This window comes from Anomalospiza imberbis, chromosome Z (genome assembly GCF_031753505.1).
Source record: "Anomalospiza imberbis isolate Cuckoo-Finch-1a 21T00152 chromosome Z, ASM3175350v1, whole genome shotgun sequence".
Classification (NCBI taxonomy): domain Eukaryota; kingdom Metazoa; phylum Chordata; class Aves; order Passeriformes; family Viduidae; genus Anomalospiza; species Anomalospiza imberbis.
This window is the reverse complement of record NC_089721.1, coordinates 47,975,181-47,998,768: the sequence shown is the minus strand read 5'-3', so window position 1 is coordinate 47,998,768 and position 23,588 is coordinate 47,975,181. Positions and strand designations below refer to the sequence as shown.

Here is a 23,588-nt window from a genome sequence, read left to right as displayed (position 1 = left end):
GGAGATGTTATAAATAAGCATTTGCTATTGCAAACCAGAAGGAATGGAGGCTGACAAGGAAATTTTTATGTCAACCTACTAGAAGCAACTTTTTTGTGATTGGCTCCCAGGATAAAAATAAGACACAATATTAAAGAAAGAAAAACAGAAAACAGAAAATAATGTGCTTAACATTAATGGAATGGATATCTAGAAATTTCAGACACTGAAGACTTCATCAAACAAATGTTTTGGTAACTTGCAGACCATTTGGGTAGATAAATTGATTCATGCATAGCACAAATGATTTGCTATGACAGCTGGTTTTGGTTAGGGTTCTCATGCAAAACACATCAGTGTCATTTAGGCTCTGCAAATAAAGTGGGATTTCCCACTGCAGCGTTCAGGCAGCAAAAGCCTTGACAAATTTGACAGAAACAGGAGGGAAAAAGGCTCCTTAGGAGAATTTAATTTATCACACCAGGTCTGAGGGTTATTACAGTTCACTGGCTTCTGCAAGGAAGAAACATCAGGTTCCTTTTAAACAATACCAAACATGCCATAGGTTGGAGTGAGAGGATTCATCTGCACCTTTGAGGGGGAAACCAAACCAATCTAATAAAAACAACAACAAAATAAAAAATCACCCCACTCCTTCTCCCAAGTAGGACTGCTGTTCCCATGTCTCCTTGGCAAATGCTAGGGGTTTTACAGCTTTTTAAATTATTCTTTAAACATAACAGACAACACTACAACTAGCTCCTTCCTATTTGGGTAAAAAACTGTTTTAATGGAACAAGAAACTGAAAACAAAACTGATTTAAACTTCTCTTTTCTTTTTAAAGGTGATGATACCTGCCCAGCAAGCCACATCCTTGAGAGTCCGTGTGTTACCTTCCAGATTGCATCCTGGATTGCTGTACCTGGAGAGCTGTGGTGACCTGAGTACTTTCACCACAGAGGGAGAACAGCTAGCAGAGAGGAGAATCCAAAGAGCAGAACATGAACGGCCTCACAGTGTTATTGGTGTTGTCAGAGAAACTGTGCTTTGAGCTGGCTTTTTGGTTATTCCTCAGCAGAGCACTGCTGTCAGACATACACATACTACAGAGGAAGATAATCTCTGGCAAATGGGTGGATGGGTTTGTTGGTAATCACCTTCTTTTTTAATACTCCTATGCACAGACCCCAAAGGGTGAATATCATTCTGCAAAGAGTAATAAGCAGATTGAAAGCTGGCCCTTACTGGACTCTCAGCTGCAGCTCGTCTGTTTGTGATACATTGGTGCCCTGTATCTCTGTGAAGTTTGGAAATGTGTAGTTGTGGGGTATGATGATACATCATCCTTGTGGAAGGAGCTGTCAAAAGCAGTATTGAAGAACTTCACAAATTTTTGGTACTTTGGTTTAAATTAAAATCTCCTGTCATAAAATGGAGACATTCAGATAAAAACTAAGTAAAACAACGGTGTACAGAATTCTAAAATTATTCTTTATAAAAGAAGGTTCTTGATGTGCAAACTGGACTAAAATAAAATCTGACTCAAAGAAGTGCTCTTTTGGCTCAGTGAACTTCTCTCTTAATGGCAGAACATTATTTTTGTCTTAGTGGTGGAACAACATCCAAATCCAAAAGCACAGGTGTTTTGAAACACGTGGTGCTGGCTTGGTACTGTCCCAAGAAGAAAGGCATCTCTATGTAGTCTCATTTAAAATGCTGTTTATAACAGCAAGTGCTATGAACAAAGAAGCTAGTATAGCTAATTTTATATTCCTTCAGGTGCTGGGAACCCCAGATTGTGCAGCATCAGGCAGGGCAAAAGTTTTGCAGATCCCAACCATTTTACCCCATTTAGGTCATTTGAAATAATTAAAAATTTTCTTCTTCTTTCTCTACTCATCACTTCTACAGTCAAACAAAAGGGATGTTCACATAGGACCTTACTGCTGCACCTGTAGACAAAGGCAGGGACACACAGGTATTGCTGGGTGGTGTTTACCATTTTGAGTACCACTGGGGCTGCCTGCAGGCTCCTTTCTTAAAATAAACAATCTAAATTTATTCTGCAAGGGACATTCCTGGAGGTCCATCTGTAGGAGCAGCACAAAGCACAGCATAGGCCTGGCCCTACTCAGGTAAGAGGCACATGGATCACAAATTCATGTACTATGATTTTAGGTCAGGATTACTGCATATGCTTCTGCACTGAACATTTATTTAAATTACAGTCCCAGCCCTGACACTGACACTGTCAGTCCACGCAGGTCACCAGCATCACCTCTTCAGCCTGCAAGGCTCTGTAGGGTGCTGGAACTGAGTTAGGGTCTGCTTGTCCTCTGTGTGGATCCAAACTATTAAAACAGTGAAGGAGGGGGCAAGAAACATGTCCCCTGTGAATACAGCAAATCTGCAAATTTTTTGTCTGTACTGCTAAAGTAAGGGTTTATGTTTATCCAACAAAATGCAGAAAAGTTTGTAACACAGAAATTGGTATGTACAGATAATGGTAAGAATAAATAGGAGGGTGGTACACAGGGGGTTCACACAGAATGTAAGCTCAGCCTGTCCACTGCACCCTTTACCAGGGACTTTACAGTTTCTTCCGTCTGTCATTTAAGCAACTAAGGCGAAATACTTCATTCTCTCATGTTGATGGTATTTCTATTTTATGTTACGAACAGCCACTAAGTGGCTGAATGCCCATGTTTAGTTTTCTTCTGAATCAGGTGTGGCATGTATTGTCATTTCTGTGGTTTCAAAGAACTCATGAGAACCTATGAGGCACAGAAAATCCTATGAAGCCTCACTAGAAGAAATACTCCCTGGATTACTTTTTTTTGGGTTAACTTTCAAATATGATCATATTTTTTCATAATCTCTCATTATTTATTTTTATTTTATTACTATGTATTTTTAAAAAAGGTTTTTAGCTTTAGCACAGGCTAAGTTCCAGGATTAATTCTAGGGACAGACATATCACAATTCTACTTTTTATTTATTCAAGTAGTGTTAGGTCTTTAATAATAAACCATGCTGATGACATTTAAAGGAAAACAGGTATTTCAGAAATTAAGTGTGAAGAATTTTTATCAAATCCCCATTTATGAAAAATTCCTATTTAAAGTTATTCAGTCAGAGAAACAGTATTTCTGTCACAATCACAGTGGCATTTCACACAGTAAAAACTGGGATACCACCTTAGATTAGGAATCACCTTTGTTTAGGAGCACTAGTGTCATGTATTGCCTGAAAAGAATGCTGTTATAAAAATAAAGGTAACAGCATTGCTTCATGCCTGCAGAAACATAGATAAGAATTACTCCAGACTAAGTGATGAAAAGAAGTTCAGACACCTTCCAATTATGTATGCATTCAGCATTGGCAAGTCAGCCTCTAGGTCAGTATGAGCACATTCTCAGCCTTGTCTGAGATATTTTTGTTTTGTAGTTTATTGTTGCAAATCTTACAGACATTAGCGCTCTGTTAAATAAAGGAATGTAGCACAGTAAATATATCACATCAAAATAACTGGCCAGAAACCCCTTACCCTATCCCATCCAAAGCAAAAAGCCCATTCTTCTCCCTTCTGTCTCTCCCCCAGATCAAACCAGCACAGCTTCATTAGAGAGGTCAGAGACCTGTGGCAGGAAACATCAGAGTAATTACATTCAGTAGATGTGCAATATCAACATTCCAGGCTCACATATATTTATATATTTATATTTTTATATAGAGATCATTAAATGTTTACAAAGAACAATATTGTTACAAATACAATACTATGCTTTTCCCAACGCTTTGCAATAATTTCTATTCATCCTCTTTACAGAACAATAGTACAACTTCATAGTCTAGGTACTGCGCTAAATATATACAAGAGATCTCAACCATGTTGCTGTCTTGAGAAATACATTTCTTTTAGAAAAGAAGGAAAGCTAGCAAACTTGGAAGTCCAAACTGAGACTCAAACAAGATCAAAACAAACGTGAAACTTCTCAAAAATAAAAAATACAAGGGATGTTTCATCCTTAATGTAAACACTGAAGAGTTAATTAGACTATATGAAGCAGCAAGGATGAAAGAAAAAGAATTCAGGTCTGTCACTGAAGAAGGAATGTAAACCTTTGAAGGAATGTTCCTTTGCATCTGTTAAAAATCCCCATATCTGATCTATCAAACTGCTGCAACAATCTAGAGAACAGCCAACTTTCCCGTTTGAGTTCCATTTTCTTGAAACTCCTTCTGTTTACAGAGTAAAATGGGATTGTTTACAAGACTGTTCTCAGAAGTGTGCACACACTATGGACCTCTCAGTTTAGAAATCTTATGCACATACTGTAATTGAAAAAATGAGATTTTTTTTTTTGCTAAGATCTGGTCCTGCAAGCATTCATTTGCTTAATTTTAAGCACCTATTTAGGATGAACAGTAACTTCACAAACCCCCGGATGCAAGATGTCCAAAGAAACAGTGGTTTCTTCTCTTAATACATTTGCATGTTCAGATCTTCATCATTTTCCCGTGAAGTGAGCTAAAGACTTCACCACATGGGCTAGACAGAACCACAGAAACAAGTGAAGTGGAGGGCATACAGACAGCAGGAACCAGAAGCATAATAACTGTGTCTTCAAGCATTCACTAAGTTTCCTTCAGGCAATTTATGGAAAGGCTGCACTGTAAATAATCTTCTAAATTGTACATGGTTATATACCATATTTACATTTATTACTATATATATGGAAAGTTCTAGAAAAAAAGGTTCAAATTAGCATAAACCAGATGTCTACAGTTAAACAATATACTCACAAGCCATTAATTATCTTGTTGCATCAGTGAGGCAGCAGAGTTAAGTACTAACCTGGAATACTAACACCATTCTCTTGTGCAATCTGCTATTCTGGAGCCTTTGATTAAATTATATAACAACAAGAAATGCAGTAAAATCAAGTCATCATACATTAATCTCAACACTAAAACATATCCCCTTACTACAACAGTTTATGCACCACTTCATTATGTCCTTAAATATCTGCTTCCCACAGAAATACATTTTATCCTCTAACTCTGATCAGGCCGTGGTTATCCATGACTTTAGAAAGCCAAAAAATGTACCCCTGACAAGAGTGCTCAGTGGTTCTTAGCAGTGTTTGCAACAAGTGCACATGCACACACCCACTTCCATGAATCCCCATAGCAATGTCTAGGATCATCACCGGACTGCAAGCAACGCTTACATTGCACAGCTCACGTCACAACAAGTGAGACACAAGTGACTATGAACAACACCGCATTTGCAAAGCAGAAGTGGCGTGTGGCTGTGTGTTGTCTGCTCTTGTTTTCATCTCACTGAGCCTTTCCATCACAGCAAAACACAGCACAAACTGTTTCTTTAAATGAAATCAACATACTAGCCTGGACTAAACACATGGTTCAACTTCAGTATAAACACCAGTATACAGTCCTGAAAAAAGTAACTACAGAGAATGTAGAATTCTCTCACTAGGAAGAAAAGACACTTCTTTTTTATTTTGAACCCTCTTAAAAAAACCAAAGAACCCAACCCAGCCCCCTTTTCCCCTTTTGTCTCTAGCATGCAACTTAGAGGCTAATCAAATACACAATTTCATACATCCCTACAGTTAATCATCTTCATACAAGTGCATATAGTACACACATATCTCTTGTAAGTGCCATACATATGGGAAAAAATCACAAGCTAAATTATATAACAAAATAAATAAGTTTATTCCTGCCTCATCCTTTCAACTGTTACCTATATCATGAACTAAATAGGAAGTCAATAAAATTAGACAGGTCTTTGGACAAAAATATATGTTAAAACTGGCTCAGAGAACAAAATTACTTAGAATAGTCTGCAGATCTCTTATATTCAAACTTCATAAATAGGAAGCACAATTTTAAAAATGTCTATGTACACTGGCACACATGGCTATGTGCACTAAAATTGGAATTAAGAGCCTAGAAAAAGTGTAGCTATTCAGCAGATCCCCTCAATATTTTTCTTGTGGCTATTTAAAGATTGTCCCCCCCACTTCTTTAACCTCTGAAATAAGGAAGGGACTATAAAACACAAAGCTGAAGAAAACTAGGAGATAGAAACCTGGGGGCAGAGAGGGGGAGGCAGCTGTAAAATATGCCTCCCAAATTTCTCAGTGTAGTAATGCAAAAATAGGAAGTTTCAAGAACTTATAGAGTATCTTTTGGAGTCCTACCATCAAGAAGAACTAATGACAGAGAGGAATTAAAAGGTGTGTATTTGGACAATTCATTTTACAACAGCAGCATTTACTGAGTCTTTATAAGCAGGCAATTTTTCCTGAGGGCAAAATAATCCTTTTGGTATTATACTTTCCCCATAAACACAAACCTTTAGTACTAACTTTTAGTACTTTGGTCCCTGTGAGAAAACAGGGCAAGAGAAGCAAATTCACAGGCAGGATATCCAAGAGAACACCTTTTACCCTATACTTCTATCTATTTGGTAAAGTAATTATTTTTCATTCAGCAACATTTAATTTACTCAGTTTGTAAAATTACAGCCACAGAAATAAAACTGATTATGTAGCATGAAATAGAGCCATCTGTGAATACTGCTGTAAACTATGCTGCTATTATTTTCCTGTTTTGCATATAGAGCTGTATGAAGTTTCACTTGTAAAAAGATGCAACCAAAATAGTTCCACAGATACATTTTGCCCCTTATCAAAATGCAGGAAAATGGTGGGAAGAAGAGGAAAAAGGGATGAAGGGGAGAGCAACAGTGTATTTGTGTCTGTGATGATGGGGGAGAGAAAGAAATGTCTTTGCAGACACAGAAATGCAGCACTAGAGAGACAAGCACTAATGAGGAAAAACATCTTCCATGCACACTGTGGTGGTCAGGTGTCGGTTTCAGATGTAAACTGGTTGCTCTTGTGCAGTCAACAGTCTGTACATGGCAGCTGGCATAGTCTTCATATGGATCTAGAGGAAATAAGCCAAGTTAATCAATGTTCCTAAACATGCATACCTGGGTGAAGGACCCAGATAAGGTCATACAAGGCAGAAAACATTATAAAACTTGAGAGTTTCATACCCTTATTAAAGTATTGCAGGTGATGATTTTATGAAATAATATGTTTAGTATTGATGAACCATCTAAAATTGTTCACATGTCATGTTTTCAAGGTATGGCTCTTCTAAAGCATTGAAGTATGGGGCAAATAATGAAAGAAACAGTCTGCAGGCTTGCTCTTACTTTAGCTTTTTGGATTTGATTAGCAACATGCCAATAGAGGTAAAACCACAGAATTATGGAACAGTTTGAATTGGAAGGGACCTTTCAATATCATCTAGTCCAAACTGCCCTGTTACAGGTATCAACATTTTTCACTAGAACAGGCTGCTTAGAGCCCTATCCAACCTGGCCTTGAACACTTCCATGTCTGAGGCATCCACAGCTTCTCTGGGCAACCTGTTCCAGTGGCTCACCAACCTTATAATGAAGGATATCTTCCTATGCCTGATCTAAATCTACCCTCTTTCAGTTTAAAACCATTGCCTATTGTTCTGCACTGGAGACCCTGGTAAAAGCATCTCTCCATTTTTCTTAGAAGCCCTCTTTACACATTGAAAGGCTGTTGTCAGGTTTCCCTGCAGCCTTCTCTTCTTCAGGCTGAACAACCAAACCTCTCTCAGCTTTTTCTCACAGGGGAGGTCCTTCAGCTCTCTCACCCTTTTCAAGGCCTGCATCTGTATCTGCTCAAGCAGGTTCATTTGTTTATGTTGAGGGCCCCAGAACTGCATACAATACTCCAGGTGGGGTCTCAAAAGAGCAGAATAAAGAAGGAAAATCACCTCCCTGTTGGCCACATTGTTTTTGATGCAGCCCAGGACACAGTTGGCTTTTTGGGCTTCAAGTGCCCATTTCTGGCTCATATCCAACTTTCCTTCCACCAAGTTCCTCTCTTCAGGGCTGTTTTCAATCCCTTTAGCCCCAGTCTCTATTGATGTTGGAGACTGCACAGACCCAGAGGCAGGACCTTGCACTTGGTCTTGTTGAACTTCACAAAGGTTACATGGGCCGCTTTTGTAGCCTGTTCAGGTCCCTCTAATGGTATCCGTTTCCTTAAGCACCACTGATCTTGATGTCACCTTCAAACTTGCTGAGGGTACAACTCATTCCCACTGTCCATGTCACTGATGAAGACATGACAGACAGTGTGCTGGTCCCTATACAGGCCCTTGAAGGACACTGCTCGTTACTGGTTTCCATTGGTTGTTACTTGGTAACAGCAATGAACTCTGCTATACTGCCTAGACACATTGCTGGTTCTTACCTCACCAACAGCATTTGAGAGGATGTGAACAATTTTCTCATGGGGTGTTGCTACAACGCTCTGCCCATTGATTTCAATGATTCGATGGCCAACACGCACACCTCCTCGCTCTGCTATGCCTCCTCTCATAAGGCTACAGATCTGGAAGAGAGAGCACAAATTTGTCATGGGCTGGATAAGGAACAGAGACTTTTGACTACTCTTTTTTTGCCTGCAATATATGAATCAACATTTAAACACAGACTTGCAACAACAAATTTAAAGATGCAATCAATCGTTGACTCAAAAGCAAAATTTGTTGGTGACAAGTAGCTAATGGATATTTTCTTCTAAGAGGAGAACAAACTGTCAGAAAAGGCTGTTTGTGTTGTACATTACATGTCTTGTAGTTTGGAAATTTATGAGTGTATGAAGGACCTGAATTTAATCATGTTCATTAGGCAGATGCCTTACAACAAAAAGAATCAAGAACTGGCATTTTTTGAGATCATGCAGTGGCTTGGTTAAAGACATGTATGATGCATGCTGAAAGCAGACTCTTCCCACACATTTTTGGTTTTTTTAAGCTGAAACAACATTTTTATTCCTCTGGCTGACTGTGAAGTAAGTAGAGTCAAAGACAAAAAAAAAACCTCTTATTAGCACAACTTTTATATCTGAGACTGAACGAATGTAAAATCCTGCTTGCTGTAAGGGAAAAAATAGCAGGTTCCCTCTTCTCACACTGAAACTTAACCACAAATGAAGAGGAAGTTTCATGCATGTTAAAGCTTGATCAGAAACCATGGAAGCTACTTACGATCCCATTCTGCACACTGAAGCCCAACTGATATCTGAGGTCTGGTCTTCTGATCAAGACCATGGTTACTGGAGGACATCTAACTATGTTCAGTTTAACCCGGGCCTGGTTTTTCAAACCCTGAAAAAAAAAAAAAACAAATTGAGAGTTAAACATGTTATATGAGCAAAACAAAAACAAAAACAAACAAACAAAAAAAAGGTGTTAGAATGCTGACATGGGAGCAGCCTTGAAAAAAATAGATCTTTATATGCATTGTACCAGAATCTGATCACTGAATGCCAGACACAAGCAACAGATTATTCAGTGAGATGAGTGATGAAACATCAAATTTTTCTTGCCAAAAATCCAGCACAGTTGTTTTAGGAAAACTAGATTCCTGTTGGCAGTTTCTTCATTTGATAACAGAAATAATACATAAAAGGAGTATTAAAACAGGTCTATGCAGCTCACCAAATAAGTCAATGACTTTTAAATAAGTAACTAAGTTAGTTACCAAACAGTTGCTTCCCTGATGAAATATACTAAATTCTGTCAAGCAAAGAGCAGGTCCCCCTTGTATCATCCTTGTATAAGCAGCACTCACATAGTTTCTATTATTCACAGAATCACAAGATGGGTACTGCTGGAAGTCCCCACTGTGGGTCATCCGCTCCAACCTCCCTGCTCGAGCTGGATCATCCCAGAGCACATGGCACAGGACTGTGTCCAGATGGTTCCGGAATATCTCCAGTGAGGAAGACTCCATAGTCTCCCTGGGCAATCGGTTCCAGTGCATGGTCACATACACAAATTATTTCATATTCTCATGGAACTTCCTGTGCATCAGTTTCTGCCTGTTGCCCCTTGTCCTATTGCTCAGCACCCCCAAGAAAAGCCTGGCTCCATCCTCTTGGCATCCTCCCTGCAGATACTTACACTGATGAGATCCCCTCTCAGTTCTCTTGAGGCTGAACAGGCCCAACTCCCTCAGCCTTTCCTCAGAAGAGAGATGTTCCAGTCCCTTAACCATCTTTGTACACCTCCCCTGGACCTATTCCCAGTTGTGCTCCATGTCCCTGTTGTGCTGAGGAGCCCAGGACTGGACACAGCACTCCAGATGAGTCTCACCAGGGCTGAGCAGAGGGGCAGGATCACCTCCCTTGAGCTGCTGGCAGTGCTCTTCCTGATGCACCCCAGGATACCATTGGCCTTCTTGGCCACACAGACACACTGCTGACACAGGATCCTCAGGTCCTTATCCACAGAGCAGCTCTCCAGCAGGTCAGCCCCCAGCCCTCCCTGGTGCATGGAGTGGTTTCTCCCCAGGTGCAGGATCCAGCATTTGCCCTTGCTGAATGTCAGAAGGTTCCTCTCTGCCCATCTCTCCTGCCTGTTGAGGACCTTCTGAAGGGCTGCATAGCAGTTGGGTGTCGGCCACTCCTCCCAGCTCAGAACCATCAGTGAACTTGCTGAGGAGGCATCTGCCCCTTCATTGAAGACGCAGATGAATAATTTAAAAAATACTGCACCAGTATTGAACCCTGAGGGACACTGCTACCTAGAGGCCTGCAACCCGACCCTGTGCCACTGATTATGACCCTCTGCGATCTGCCATTCAGCCAATTCTCTATCCACCTTGCTGCTCACTAACCCAGTCCACACTCCCTGAGTTTGCCTACAAGGATGTTGAGCGAGACAGTGTTGAAAACCTTGCAGAAGTTGAACATCCACTGCTCTCCCCTCATCCATTCAGGTAGCTGTTCTTCCATAGAAGACAATTAATTTAATGAGGCATGATTTACCTTCAGTGAATCCATGCTGACTACTGCTGATCACCTTATTGTCATCCACATGGATAGAGACGGCCTCCAGAACAAGGTGTCCCATCCCTTTCTCAGGGATTAAGGTAAGGCTGACTGGACAGTAGTTCTCTGGTTCTCTATCTTGCCCTTTCTGAAGAGCAGGATGACATTTACTTTCCTCCAGCCCTCAGACAAGTCTCCAGATTGCCATGAACTTTCAAAGATTATGGCCGGGACCCTTACTGTGGTGTTTGCCAGCTCTCTCAGTCTCAACGTCCAGGTGTCAAGGTGACCCCGAGAGTGTAAAAGTCCTTGCTTCCCAGCCCACGCAGCCAAAGAAGGAGTCTGAAATGTGTAGGATCAGCTTCTCAAGGTTGTTTATTTTCTCTTATCTGTAACATTCTTTCTCTGACCTGCTAAGCTCTGTCTAGCAAGTTGGCCATTCTGTGTGTCACCTCGGGCGGCGTTTACATTTTATACTAAAAACTACGTGCACTATGTTTACAATAATGTGCCAATATCTATCATTTATGTTAGACAGTGTGTCTCTACTTTAAACCAATAGAAAAGTGTCACCATCACAGCAAGACATGGAGGACAAGAAGAAGGAGAAGGTCAGGACACGCCCAAATCCCTCCATCTTGTCCCCTTGAACTCCATTATAAAAAGCCCCAAAATTCCATTTTTTTACCCTGTGTTAATTCAACTACCACACTACTCAAACCCTTGTGACTTGTAATTCCTCATAAAAAGTTGGCAGCTTTTTCCACAGGCTAAAATCGAAGCCACAGGTGTTTTTGACTTCCTGCCAAGGTCTCTGAGCCCCCTTCCAGGGTCTCGAGACAGCCAGGGCAGCCAGAGGTATGTCCTGGATTCTCACATCCCAGCATTCATGAATGCATTGTATCAGGGCCCACGGATGTGCAGATTTTGAGTTTGCCTAGGTGTTCTCTAACTCAGTTCTCCTTGACCAAGGGAAAATATTCCTTCGAACATTCCTTTACCCTGATTTCCTAGGTCAGATTCCTGAGGGCTGGTCTTGACAGTGAATGCCAATCCAAAGGCACTGTTCAATAGCTCTGCCTTGTCTGTGTCCTCTGTCACCAGGATGCCCCTTCCATTTAGTAACAGGTCCACATTATCCTTTGTTTTCTTTCTGTTGTTGATGTATTTGAAGAAGCCCATCTTGTTTTCCTTGACATCCTCAGTCAGATTTAATTCCAAATGGGCCTTAGCCTTCCTTGTTTTATCTCTCTGTAGTCTGACAACCTCTCTATATTAATTCCAAGAGGCCTGACCCTGCTTCCATCTCCTGTGTATTTCCTGCTTATGCTTGAGTAATGACAGGAGTTCTTCATTTATCCATGCAGGTCTCTTGAACCCTTGTCTGACTTCTTGCTCATTGGGATATATACTTCTTGAGCTTGGAGGAAGTGATCCTTGAATATCAACCTTCCCTGCAGGACCTCTTCCCATGGGAATCTCTCAACATCCCTAAAGAGGGCTAAAATAAGCTCTCCTGAAGCACATGGTTACAATCTTTCTTGCACACAGACTGGCCCCAATCTTCACACCTCCAACAAGCCCTTTCCTGTTGGTTGGATGAGGTCATGCAGCACACCCATTTCTTGTGGGATCCTGCACCATCTGTGACAGGAAGATGTCACCAGTGCTCTCCAGGAACCTCCTGGATTGTTTGTGCTTTGCTGTGAAGCTTCTCTAGAAGATGTCAGGGTAGTTAAGATCTCCCACAAGACCCATGGGCCAGTGACTTCAAGGCTGATTTGAGCTGTCTGTAGAAGGCCTCATCCACCTCTTGACTAGGCATCCTGTAGCACACAACCACAAGTGTCACCCTTAGCAATCTGCCCTTTTATCCTAACCTTTAAAGTATCTATTCATTCATCATCTACCCCAAGACAGAGCTTGATACATTCCAAGTACTCTTCCTCTCTTCCAATTGAGTTATATCACATTCATCATTAACTCCTTGCTACTAGAAGAAAACTGAATGAGAAAAAACTATTTTTACTGTCAGGGTGGTAAAGCACATATTAACTGGAGAGGCTGTGGAGTATCCAGTCTTGGAGTTATTTAAATCCTAGTGAGCACAGCACTAAGAAGCCTGCTCTACTTTGAACCAAAATATTGGTCTAGACCAGCTACAGGAGTGACTGCCAGACTCAGAGATTGTGTTCATATGGTTCTGTGAAAACAAAAATGTAATAAACCACAAATAAATGTCATCTTGACCCCTTGTACAACTTCAAGTACTCAGAACTCTTGGAAATTGTTAAGAGAGATTGTTGAAATGCTTAATTCACACAAAATATAAGCCATAAATCTATTCATAAATAAAATCCACACAAAGAACGAAATGCTTTCTAAAAAATACAGCAACTTTCAGCTTGCTTAATTAAACACCTACCAATTCCAGTATCTGCTTCTGAATTTCTTTCATATGTACAGTTGAAATGTAGGTCCCACTGCAATCAAGGCCTCAGACGCTGACTTCAACTGATTAATTCTGGAAAGTAGTTTCTACTGTAGCTAAGGTAATATACTGAAGTCTCTACATACAGTTTACTGCTGCTGATTCTGTTGAGTTGAGCTCCAGATTCAACAGTGACTTGAGTAACTAAACTGGCATCCTGGCATGATGAACTACCTTGAAGTTTTGTCAGTGCCTTAAACTGGATGTAATCAACACTGGGTGCAAACAGCTATCCACACCATGCTGAGCTCATCTTGGCTCATTCTTGCAAGTTGCTGCAAGACAATGAACGGGTGTCTGATCACAAAATGACAAAGCTCATGGCTGTCAGAGCTGCCTGTACTGCACACTCAGGAGAAGGAAGGTCTGAACTCCACCTCTTCCATGACTATGGACTCTTCTACTCTGGTGAGGAATTAGCATTGCACCTCACATGCTCAAGGGCTATTCACTTTATTTAGGCAGGTCTTGACAACACCACCTACTATAGAGAACAGGGACTTCTCAACCTGAACTATGCTGTGGGCATGATGTGTATGGAAAAGTCTAAGGGACTTTGGACTCAGCGTTCTAATCCTGAAAGGTAGGAGTCATGCAGAGTACTAGGGATGCCCATTTCCATGAGGAATTTAAGTGTCTAACTTCAGTCATCTGAACTCACTCAGGGTACATGCCCAAAATAGATTTGATATCATCATGCACTTACTTCCCTGATGAATGTGCAAGTTACTTACATGTATTCCCCGGGGGAAAAAAAATAATGTGGTCCCTAATGAAAAATTCTTTTAATTTTACAGAAGGTGCATATTTTTCAGAAGTGGGTAATCTTCAGTAGTATACAGACTGGTAACATAAACTGATCAGAAACAAAATAACTGTATTTTGACCACCCTTCTTTGTTTATCTAATTCATGAGGATACTTCTGGTAGTAGCCAGTAGCATAATCCTATTAGGGAACAACACATGGAAAGCTCTTCCAAGCTCCATCAGTTTGCAATTGGTTTATGGTAAATTAGGAGCAGAGATTAAATTCATAATGCTGAATTATCTTGTTTGAAGAGCTTGTGACATATGTTTATCCACTTAATATCATCGTCTTTTCACAGGAGTCCTTCCAGCATGCTAAGGAAATCTGAAATCTGGGATATCTCTACCACATTTAATGATCCGCCCTTAGATCATTCATACACATACTTGTTTCCAAAAGTGCTATATGAATAACTTCAGATGTGTGGTTATGAGGATCTGCAAACATACAGATCATCTCTTTAGAGAGACAAAAAAAAAAAACCCAGCTGGCAGTTCCTGTGGAAAGTGTGGTAATTATCAGGGAAGAAGAGACAGGCCTGCAGAAGCTGAAAACAGCAAAGCTGGCTGGTTCTGCATTGAGAAAGTACTGATGAGCACAACAAAATATCCATATGAATAAGGGAAGTATAACTTACCACGATTTAAGAAATAAAAATTATGTGGGATAGGAAGCAACTACAAAGAGCCTAAATTTGCAGGGGGTTTTGTTTTGATGATGCGGGCACAAAGGTATTTAATAAGATTTTTTTTCTTCCTTTCTTTACAGATGTAAGACTCTTTTTGCCATATTTTCAGTTTGTCACACATGCTATCATTTCTAATCACTGAATCTAAAATTACTGGTTTGGTGACTTATGCATCTATTACTTATCAGAACTCAGTATTAACATTTTGGGAAGCCTGAAGAGAAAATCTTTATAACAAACATCTTAGTTCAAGTATTAAGAGATAATTAATGAAAAAAAAGTACTTTTTTTTACTTGACAAATTTACCTTGTAAATGGAAATTTTGCAATTAAAAAAATCCAGACTGAAAAAAAAAAGTTACATGATAGAACTTGTTACCAAAAAGTTGCCTAAATTAATAAGTCTAACAGGTACATTTTTAAAAATCAGGGAAGAATGCCTGTATAATGTACCACCAGCATTATGTGTCTTCATGTGATGATCTGCAGAACTAGGCAGGACTTTTTCAATAAATAACTAATTTCAATAAATAACTAATGAACTTTGTCTCAAACACTCTCTAGTGATGCATCTTTCCTGTTCTTTAAACACTGAGGTTGAAATATTTATTCCTTTATACGCTACAGCTGCCCCAGGCACTGTTCAGTTTCAGATGACCTGCAAGCTTTTCACTGTCACATACTTTTCTGATAAGTAGAAGAAAGCTCTTCCAATTAAAATGTCCCATTTATGCAAGTGAAGAGAAGCACCAAATAAGAGAAGCACTTTTAAATAACTTGTGCAAAGATGCCAAAGAGGGTATGTCTTTAAGCCAAAGTTTTAAAGCTTTAAAAATAAGTATAAATAAACAAACAAAAAAAGCATTTACTCTATTTCATCCAAATATTAAGAGGTATTTGACAGCTAGTAAGGCTCATGACAATATTAGGCACCTGCGCCTCCATTTGTGATACAGAATGTCAAGTGTGTACCTGGTAATATCTTCCTTCTGCACAAAATATTCCCTTGTGAAGTTGTGCACAGAGCCCTGGTACACAAGTAAATAGCACAGCAGTCTGGAATGGCACCGGATACTGTCGTTCTGGACTTGATCAAGACTTTTGATGCTGTCTCTCAAGACAACCTCATAGCCAAGCTCAGGAAGTGGGTGGTGAGATGGATTGAGAACTGGCTGAATGAGAGCTCAGACGGTTGGGATCAGTGGCACAGGTCTATTTGGAAGTGTGTATCTAGCAGTGTCTCCCAAGCTTCAATACTGGGCCCAATCTTACTTAACTTATCATCAGAGATGGAGTGCCTCCTGAGCAAGTTCACTGATGACACAAAAGTTGGAAGCAGTGGCCAATACCCAAGCACTATGCAACACTTCAGAAGGACCTTGACAAGCAGGAGGGGTGGGGAGAAAGGAAGCTTCTGAAAATAAACAAGGGCAAATGCACATGGGAAGGAATAACCCTAGGCTCAGCACAAGCTGTCCATGAGCCAGCAGTGTGTCTGTGTGGCCAAGAAGGCAAATGGTATCCTGGGGTGCATCAGGAACAGCACTGCCAGCAGCTCAAGGGAGGTGATCCTGCCCCTCTGCTCAGCCCTGGTGAGGCTCATCTGGAGTGCTGTGTCCAGTTCTGGGCTCCTCAGCACAACAGGGACATGGAGCTCCTAGATCAGGCAGGTCTGTCAAAAGCTGTCATTAGGGGATTGGAGCACTTCACTTAGGAGGAAAAGGTTTATAGCTGCACTCAATGATCTTAGAGGTCTTTTCCAACTTAAAAAATGCCACAGTTCTGTGAAAGGCCTGGCCCTGTTCAGCATCGAGAAGAGACAACTGAGAGGGGACCTCATCAATATGCATATATGAGGAGAGGATGCCAAGAGGATACATTCAGGCTCTTTTTAGTGCTGCTGAGCAATAGAGTGAAAGGCAAAGGGCCAACCCAGGAATGCAGGAAATTCCACCTGAACATGAGGGAGAATTTCTTTCCTGTGAGTGAGACTGAGCATAGGAACAGATTTTCAGAGAAGCTCTGGAGTCCCCTTCTCTGGAGATATTCAAAAGCCATTGATACACAATCTTGAGTAAGATGCTCTAGGCAACCCTGCTAGAGCAGGGAGGTTGGATTAGACTACTTCCAGTGGTCCCAACCTTACCCATTCTGTGGTCCTGTGGGGAGTCAGAAAATTCATGTAGCATAATTCACACTGTTTTTTTCAGATCATGAAATGGAAAGTGCTATGCAAATATTTGGTAAGAATTTACTTCAGAGTTTTATACTTTCTGCTCTTCAATTATGTCACCATTTTAAAATGTGTAGCTTCCAGAAACTTTTTCCCTACCTTTATAATGCTCTGACATGTTGAGAGTGGTAAACCAACCAAGCTGGTACCATTGATTGACATGATCTGGTCCCCTATGTTCAGCTTCCCAGACTTCTCTGCTGGTCCTCCATGCATCATGTTGGCTATGATAACTGTAGGCAAAATGGATCCCCAGCCAGACTCCACAATCACCACACCTAGAATTTCTCCCTTTTGCTTTTCAATGTAAACCTGTATAGTAAGAAAAAATGTTTAAAAAAAGAGTTTATTTCATACCCATGGAACTAATATCATCCCACTCCAAACATTCACCAAGCCAACAAATATTGCAGCCTGCCTTCCCAATTCAAACCTCTTAATTTGCAACCTGCCTTCCTATTTCAAAGGCAAAACAAGATAGGGTACATGTTTTACTACCTTTAATTTGCATTTAAACACTAAATGATACAATACAGACTTAGTGCTGAACACCCCTCAGAAGTAATTTCTGTTTATGAGAAGAAGAAATTCCAGTGAAGGAAACCTTGGTGCCATGGGTTTGGTTGGACAAAGATAAATAAGAATAGACTGAAAGAGTTTACAACTTTGCATTGGAAAAACATGACCTAAGTGTTCCAGTTGCACACTGGTTCATTTTTATTAAGCAAACTGTAAAGCCTTCTGGCACATACAGTTATTTAAAACCTGTAATCAATCATGTCCATAAACATTGGTGCTTCTATAAATTTTATGTTGTTCACTGGAATCTTTAAAATAGTATTAATCTGTTAATCTGCTTTAAGTTTGCTTTCAAATATGTTTGAACATTGTTTGTTAAAAAGAACAGAACCAGATGGTAAATCAGTTGACTGCTGATAAATTTGGGGTTCACTGTTTTTGAAAGAGAACTGATGACAGGCTGTCCTATTAGGGAGGATATTCTAGACTAACTGAGATAATCTATAGGAAGTATTAATGTTTTTTTAGTTTCTGCCAACACAGACTGGCAACTAATAAATAGCAGCTGAATATTTTTGAGAAAAAAATGAGACATACATCTTTGCAATTTTCAGATTTGGAGAAGTGAATCAGATCATCATTGTACATGTCCTGGGTATTAAGCAAGTCGCTATATTCCTTCTGGCTAAGGTCTTCTGGGTTGATTCCATTTGCCCTCAGAAATTCTTGGTAGGCCACACTAAATGCTTGACCTATGGACTGTGCAATCAGCTGTGCCTGTAGCAGTTCCCAGAGAAAGGAAAAGAAAAGGAAAAAAGTGAAACATTCTGATGATCATGTCCACTGACGCTTTCTGTTACAATCACACTGTAAAATGGATCAAGTTGATAAACCTACAAGTTACCTCACTCCAGTCTAGAAAATATTTGTGCCTTACAAATTAATTTTAGAGACCCACAAAATGTCAACATATTCAGCTCTACCATGAATCTAGCCCAGTAAGCAATTATAAATTACAAATATGAGAAAGAAAGACATCCTTCCACAGCTAAGAACTACTAATGTAAGTGTAAAGGTAGAGCCACTGCAGCAACTGTGGCTTGCACCTACAATTCTTCCCACACATGCTGCCCCCAGATGGCTTTCCCTTCCAGCAAAGGCAATGTCATTGTCTGACAAGCCAGCAGTGAAAACGAAAATGTCTACTAGGAAACACACAACCACATTTAAAAGGGTATTTCCAACTTTTCTTACCATCCTCTATGACATTGATAATGACTACTCCTACCTCAGACTCAGCCATAAAAGGAAAAAGGCAGCAATTAGTGACCAGATCAAGCCCTTAAGTAACTGCAAATGGTCATATGCATCTCCTTCTTCATCCTGCTACTACACTCAGCTGCTACTACACTCAGCCTCAATCCCCTACACTTATTTCCCTCCTTCCAACTCACATAATCCTGCTGCCAGTTTACTGCATCTTTCTTACTCATTCTGTCCTTTGTAGGCACCCTCTTGCACCTGCAGCTTTCCTGAGTCCTGCCTGCAACCAAAGCCACCAAATGCACCTCTCACTACACGGCATTGCTCCCCCTGTGAGCTGTTTTCTTTCTGCAGCTGTGTTAGAGAAACTGGGCAGCAGGCAGACACAGGGAAAGTTCTGTGCCAAGCAAGGCCAGAGGGATGGCTGCCTCTGACATGTAATCATGGTTAGGCAAGTAACGGGCAGGAAAGCAAAGCACAGCATGGTGCACGGTACTGCTGTGTATATTCTGTGTATATTCATTGCAATTCATGCAGTGAGCTCTGGGTAGTGCACAGGAGGTGGCTGCAATGTGCACTGAAACACAGTGCTGGCTGTGGCAAAGGCAGGGAAGAGAAATGCAGAGCTCCACAGCTGACAGTGGAGGCCTGGCAGAGTACTGGTAATGAATGAATGCTGCTCAGGTGTACTTTTATACAGTCTGATGGCCATATTTAAAGTGCAGTTTAGTCCCTAATAAAGGAAAGGTTCCCAACCCAACACTGAAATAAAAATGTTGCATCTTAGACAGCTCAAACTAGCACTAAATCTGCTGATGAGAACAGCATGATTGCTGGTGCTGAGAAGACCAGTATGTAGACTGGTAGTATATTACCAAAGCTAAGATCAACCTAATTTTGGCAGCAAGGACAGAAAGAAAATGGGAAAACTGCACTTCCATAACACAGTAACCTAAGTGAAGAGTGCAGACTTTACATTCATACACATGCATCTTCACTCCAGGAAGAGATCAGGTCCCACTTAGACACCTGGCATTTGGACACAACACTAAGGTTCAACTCATTTAAAGGTACACCTCTAAATAGTTGAAAATCTGTTGCTGTCTGATGAGACAAAGACTCATCCAAGCAGAGACATGTTCTGGCCAACACCTACTTGCAGGGTTACAGCTTCTGTTTCACTTGCCAAGTACCCAGCTGTCCCCGAAGAAGAAAAGACAAGTTTTATAATATAAACAGGCCATATTACTTCACTGGAGGTACAAAATGTTTGAAGCTGCCACATCCTTGCTGTTAACAAGATGCTACAGTCCTTCCATTCTGACTGTTAGTCACTTCAAGTATTTGAGATAAACTTGGCAAGTTACCTGTGAGCTATATACCATGACTAAGGAGAGTTGATATAATCTGCAGTTTCCCAGCATATTTTCCCCATCAATGAGCAATGTTTTTATTGGATCTATAGGCATTTTACAAGCCAGTTGCATTTACAGGCATAGAGAGGATCACACATGACACCAATACAGGCTGATTCAAACAAATCGTAGATTGGGAAGCTCAAATTTTAGCGTGCCAAAGTATCAAGAGCAGCCTAGGAAACAGATCCATTAAGTATGGGTCATATAAAGGGTCAGACCACCCCATGGTGAAGGAAAATAAGCCCCAGACTGGCACCTGACAGTTTGATTTCTACTTTTTCAACTGGCCAGTAAAACAGCAAGCAGTGTCCAAATTTGTGACTAGAAACATAGGAACATTAGGAACAGCAGCCTCAAAGTGGGTAGCATGTCAAATGTTATTAAACAAAATGTTAGTAAGCAAAAAATACATTGGCTACTGTATTTCACACCAGATTCTTAAATGGCTTTGCAAAACAGGTTTACGTGTTATTTTGTGGAAATAATCCAGAATTTTTATACTTTGTTGATTTTGGTCCAGGATTACTTTCATCAGTGCTCATCCTTAATTTTTAACTTCAGCAGTGGGTCATGTATACACATTCATGTGCAATAATATATTCATATGCAATAATATATTCAGATAATATATTCAGATGTAGGTTTATAACAGATTCCATAAAATCATTACATAAAATCAACTCCTTATTCAAGAAAACCTTCCCATCTCAAAGTCCTTGCTGTTCACTGTAGTTTGGAAGACATGGAAGAAACTGGTATTTTCACTTATTTCTCTTGAGAATGTTATTTTCCCAGATTATTATGGCTAATTTGACTATGATCCTAAACACTACATATCTAACCACGTCAGTGTAGTAAGTTTGGTTTTACTTTTCTGTTACTGAAAGTTACTTTTAAAAAGATCATAAAATCAGCAAGTTATACACAGATTGTGAAGACAGGAGATCAAGTCCTGTGTCAGGCAACTTAGTCCTGTGTAAAGTACTTTAAACGCGCTATAGATTAAAATTTAGTCATTTGTGTCTCTATTCAGTATACTTTGGGATTGCTGAAATCACAAGCTTTCTTTGCTGGCTTTTTGATATGATGACAGCAACTACAGCCCCAACACAAACCTCCAGAAAAATAAAAAAAATCACCTTTCTGGTATGCATCAGTGATTGATCCTCAATGCAAGATTTGGGATTAGAATTTCCCTATGAAAATAAGCACCTTTGATAGACTTTCCCCCTCTTATGCAAAATTTGAGCTGGTATTTGTAAACTGCAGCAAGTGGACTCTCCTATCACTGTTATGGGAAGGCACTCAAGAAGCTTTAAAAAAGTAAGCATTTCAATAAACACCAACTTCCTGTGACATGTCATGTCCAAACATATAAATGGCAGGAAAGTTCCTCTGCTCACATGAAATATTGGGTTAAAAAATTATTGCAGTTAAAAAGCAAACAGGACCATTCACAATGGACTTTGAGCCTATCAAAATGTGCTTACTTTTCCAGTCCTAGAAAACTACAGGAAAATGTAATTGCTTACATCCTCAGACTCAAAGACATGACAAATCATTTTGTACTGCCTCTTTCCATCTTGAGAGGGGTGAGATGCTTCCACATTATCCTGGGAGTTAGAGCGTGGCATTCGCCTACGAGCCATCAAAACAACTATATTTCCTATATCAGCAATGTAAGAAATGGTCCGCAGGGGATGATCCATCATGGTTTCCTGGAGAATAAGAAAACCAACATAAGCAGCTGCTTCAACTAAGTTCTTATTGCACATCTAGTATTATCAAAACACAAAAATAATTTTAAGACCTCTGCTAGGTGAAGTCTGTAATACCTGTCATGCATGAAGGGAGATAAAACAGAAACCAAGAGCTTCACTTTCCAAAGATAAAACAAAGAGACAGTTTTACAAGGTTTTTTTACCTGTGGAAAAGCACATCAAGACCTCTGTTGCAGAACCTGCATATGCTGGGCTTGTATGTGTACAAGACTATGAACAACTTATTGCAGCTAAGCATTTTGGGCTACTCTGGGCACAATCAATACTTGATGCAGCATGGCTCAGAAGACATAAGCTGACTGCAATTATCTTACCCACAAATTCTAATTATTTCTACAGTCAGACACACCAGAATAATTGCTTGTATGACATGGCTCTTAACCACGGATTTCTGACTAGAGTGAAATACAAGATCCAGCACATTTTAAAGACAAATTTCAACACGTATGTGAAAGTCTATTCCAGTAGTCTACTCCAACAATACTGATAAAGGTGTCTATGTCTATACCTGTGTGTCTGCATTCAGTACTTTTATTCTCTGTGTAGAAATGAAGAGGTCCACTTCAGTCATGGGTTGAGATTCACCTTCTGGAGCCTGCAAATAAAATAGATTAGAGTCAAACAAACACATTTGGTAACATACTTACTAATAATGATGTTAGTTCACGTACAGGGGTACACTAAGACACAGTCACCAGAACAGCAATGCAGGATAGAGTATTAGACTGCAGAACCAAAAGATAAACACAACAATGTGGAAACTATATCATATATGTGAAAGTGAACTGGGTATTGTTTGAAAAAAAAGTTAATGTCATAAAAGCTTGCCTGTTTTTTTTTCCTGATTCAGTAAAATTATACCTGACTGCAACATGAACTATAAAGATTTTTTGGAAAGTAATATGATTTTACCATTTTCTGCACACTAAGAATCCCACTTCAAATAAGGTTTTCATACAAGCCATAGAAAGGCCTAACAGTATCTCCTGCCTGAAGAATTTCTGTTTGGGCTAGCAGTGGCTGCCAAGACCAATGGAAAAACCCGTACCACAGGAGGTACTATTTGAGCTATTCGTAATGCAGTTCTGGCAAGAAGATCTTCACAGTCAGACAACATACTTTTCAAGCAGTAACCCACTTAAGAAGTAATATTTTGTTAATAGAAAGCAAACATTTGTAATTTTTTAAATTACATTTGTTAAAAGGCAATTGAAAGTTCCACAAACAAAACTTACTACAAAGATGAGTCAATCTCAGTATATTACTGCATGTATAGACAAAAACATTTTTTTTTTGCATCCAGCAATTTGACATCTCTGTGAGTCAAACAAAGCACTCTTACAGAAAGATAAAATTAAAATAAAAAAGTAAAAAAAAAGTTGAAAAACCAAAAACAAACAAAAAAAACCCACACTTCATTTTAATCCATCATTTTACGATATTTATACCACCTTTGCCATGTCAGTCTTGATACTTTAATA

At 39.9% G+C, this 23,588-nt stretch overlaps 2 protein-coding genes across 6 annotated transcripts in view; one reads left to right on the top strand and one right to left on the bottom strand.

Annotated features, from left to right (window-relative positions):
* Positions 1–1,551, top strand: part of ENTREP1 (endosomal transmembrane epsin interactor 1) — a 28,324-nt gene extending 26,773 nt beyond the window's left edge. The window contains exon 11 of the mRNA XM_068177331.1: positions 825–1,551. Within this exon, the coding sequence (XP_068033432.1) occupies positions 825–1,031 (207 nt within the window). The 3' untranslated portion in view covers positions 1,032–1,551. The remainder of the gene's footprint in view (positions 1–824) is intronic.
* Positions 1,552–3,683: 2,132 nt separating this feature from the next.
* The window catches only part of APBA1 (amyloid beta precursor protein binding family A member 1), an 86,217-nt gene continuing 66,312 nt past the window's right edge, over positions 3,684–23,588 (bottom strand). For all 5 annotated transcript variants that reach the window (XM_068176384.1, XM_068176381.1, XM_068176385.1 and 2 more), the window contains 7 exons: positions 22,616–22,702; positions 21,859–22,044; positions 18,243–18,422; positions 17,226–17,438; positions 9,119–9,238; positions 8,320–8,460; positions 3,684–6,964 (listed from right to left, as the gene is read on the bottom strand). In XM_068176384.1, the coding sequence (XP_068032485.1) occupies positions 6,893–6,964; positions 8,320–8,460; positions 9,119–9,238; positions 17,226–17,438; positions 18,243–18,422; positions 21,859–22,044; positions 22,616–22,702 (999 nt within the window). In that variant the 3' untranslated portion in view covers positions 3,684–6,892. The remainder of the gene's footprint in view (positions 6,965–8,319; positions 8,461–9,118; positions 9,239–17,225; positions 17,439–18,242; positions 18,423–21,858; positions 22,045–22,615; positions 22,703–23,588) is intronic.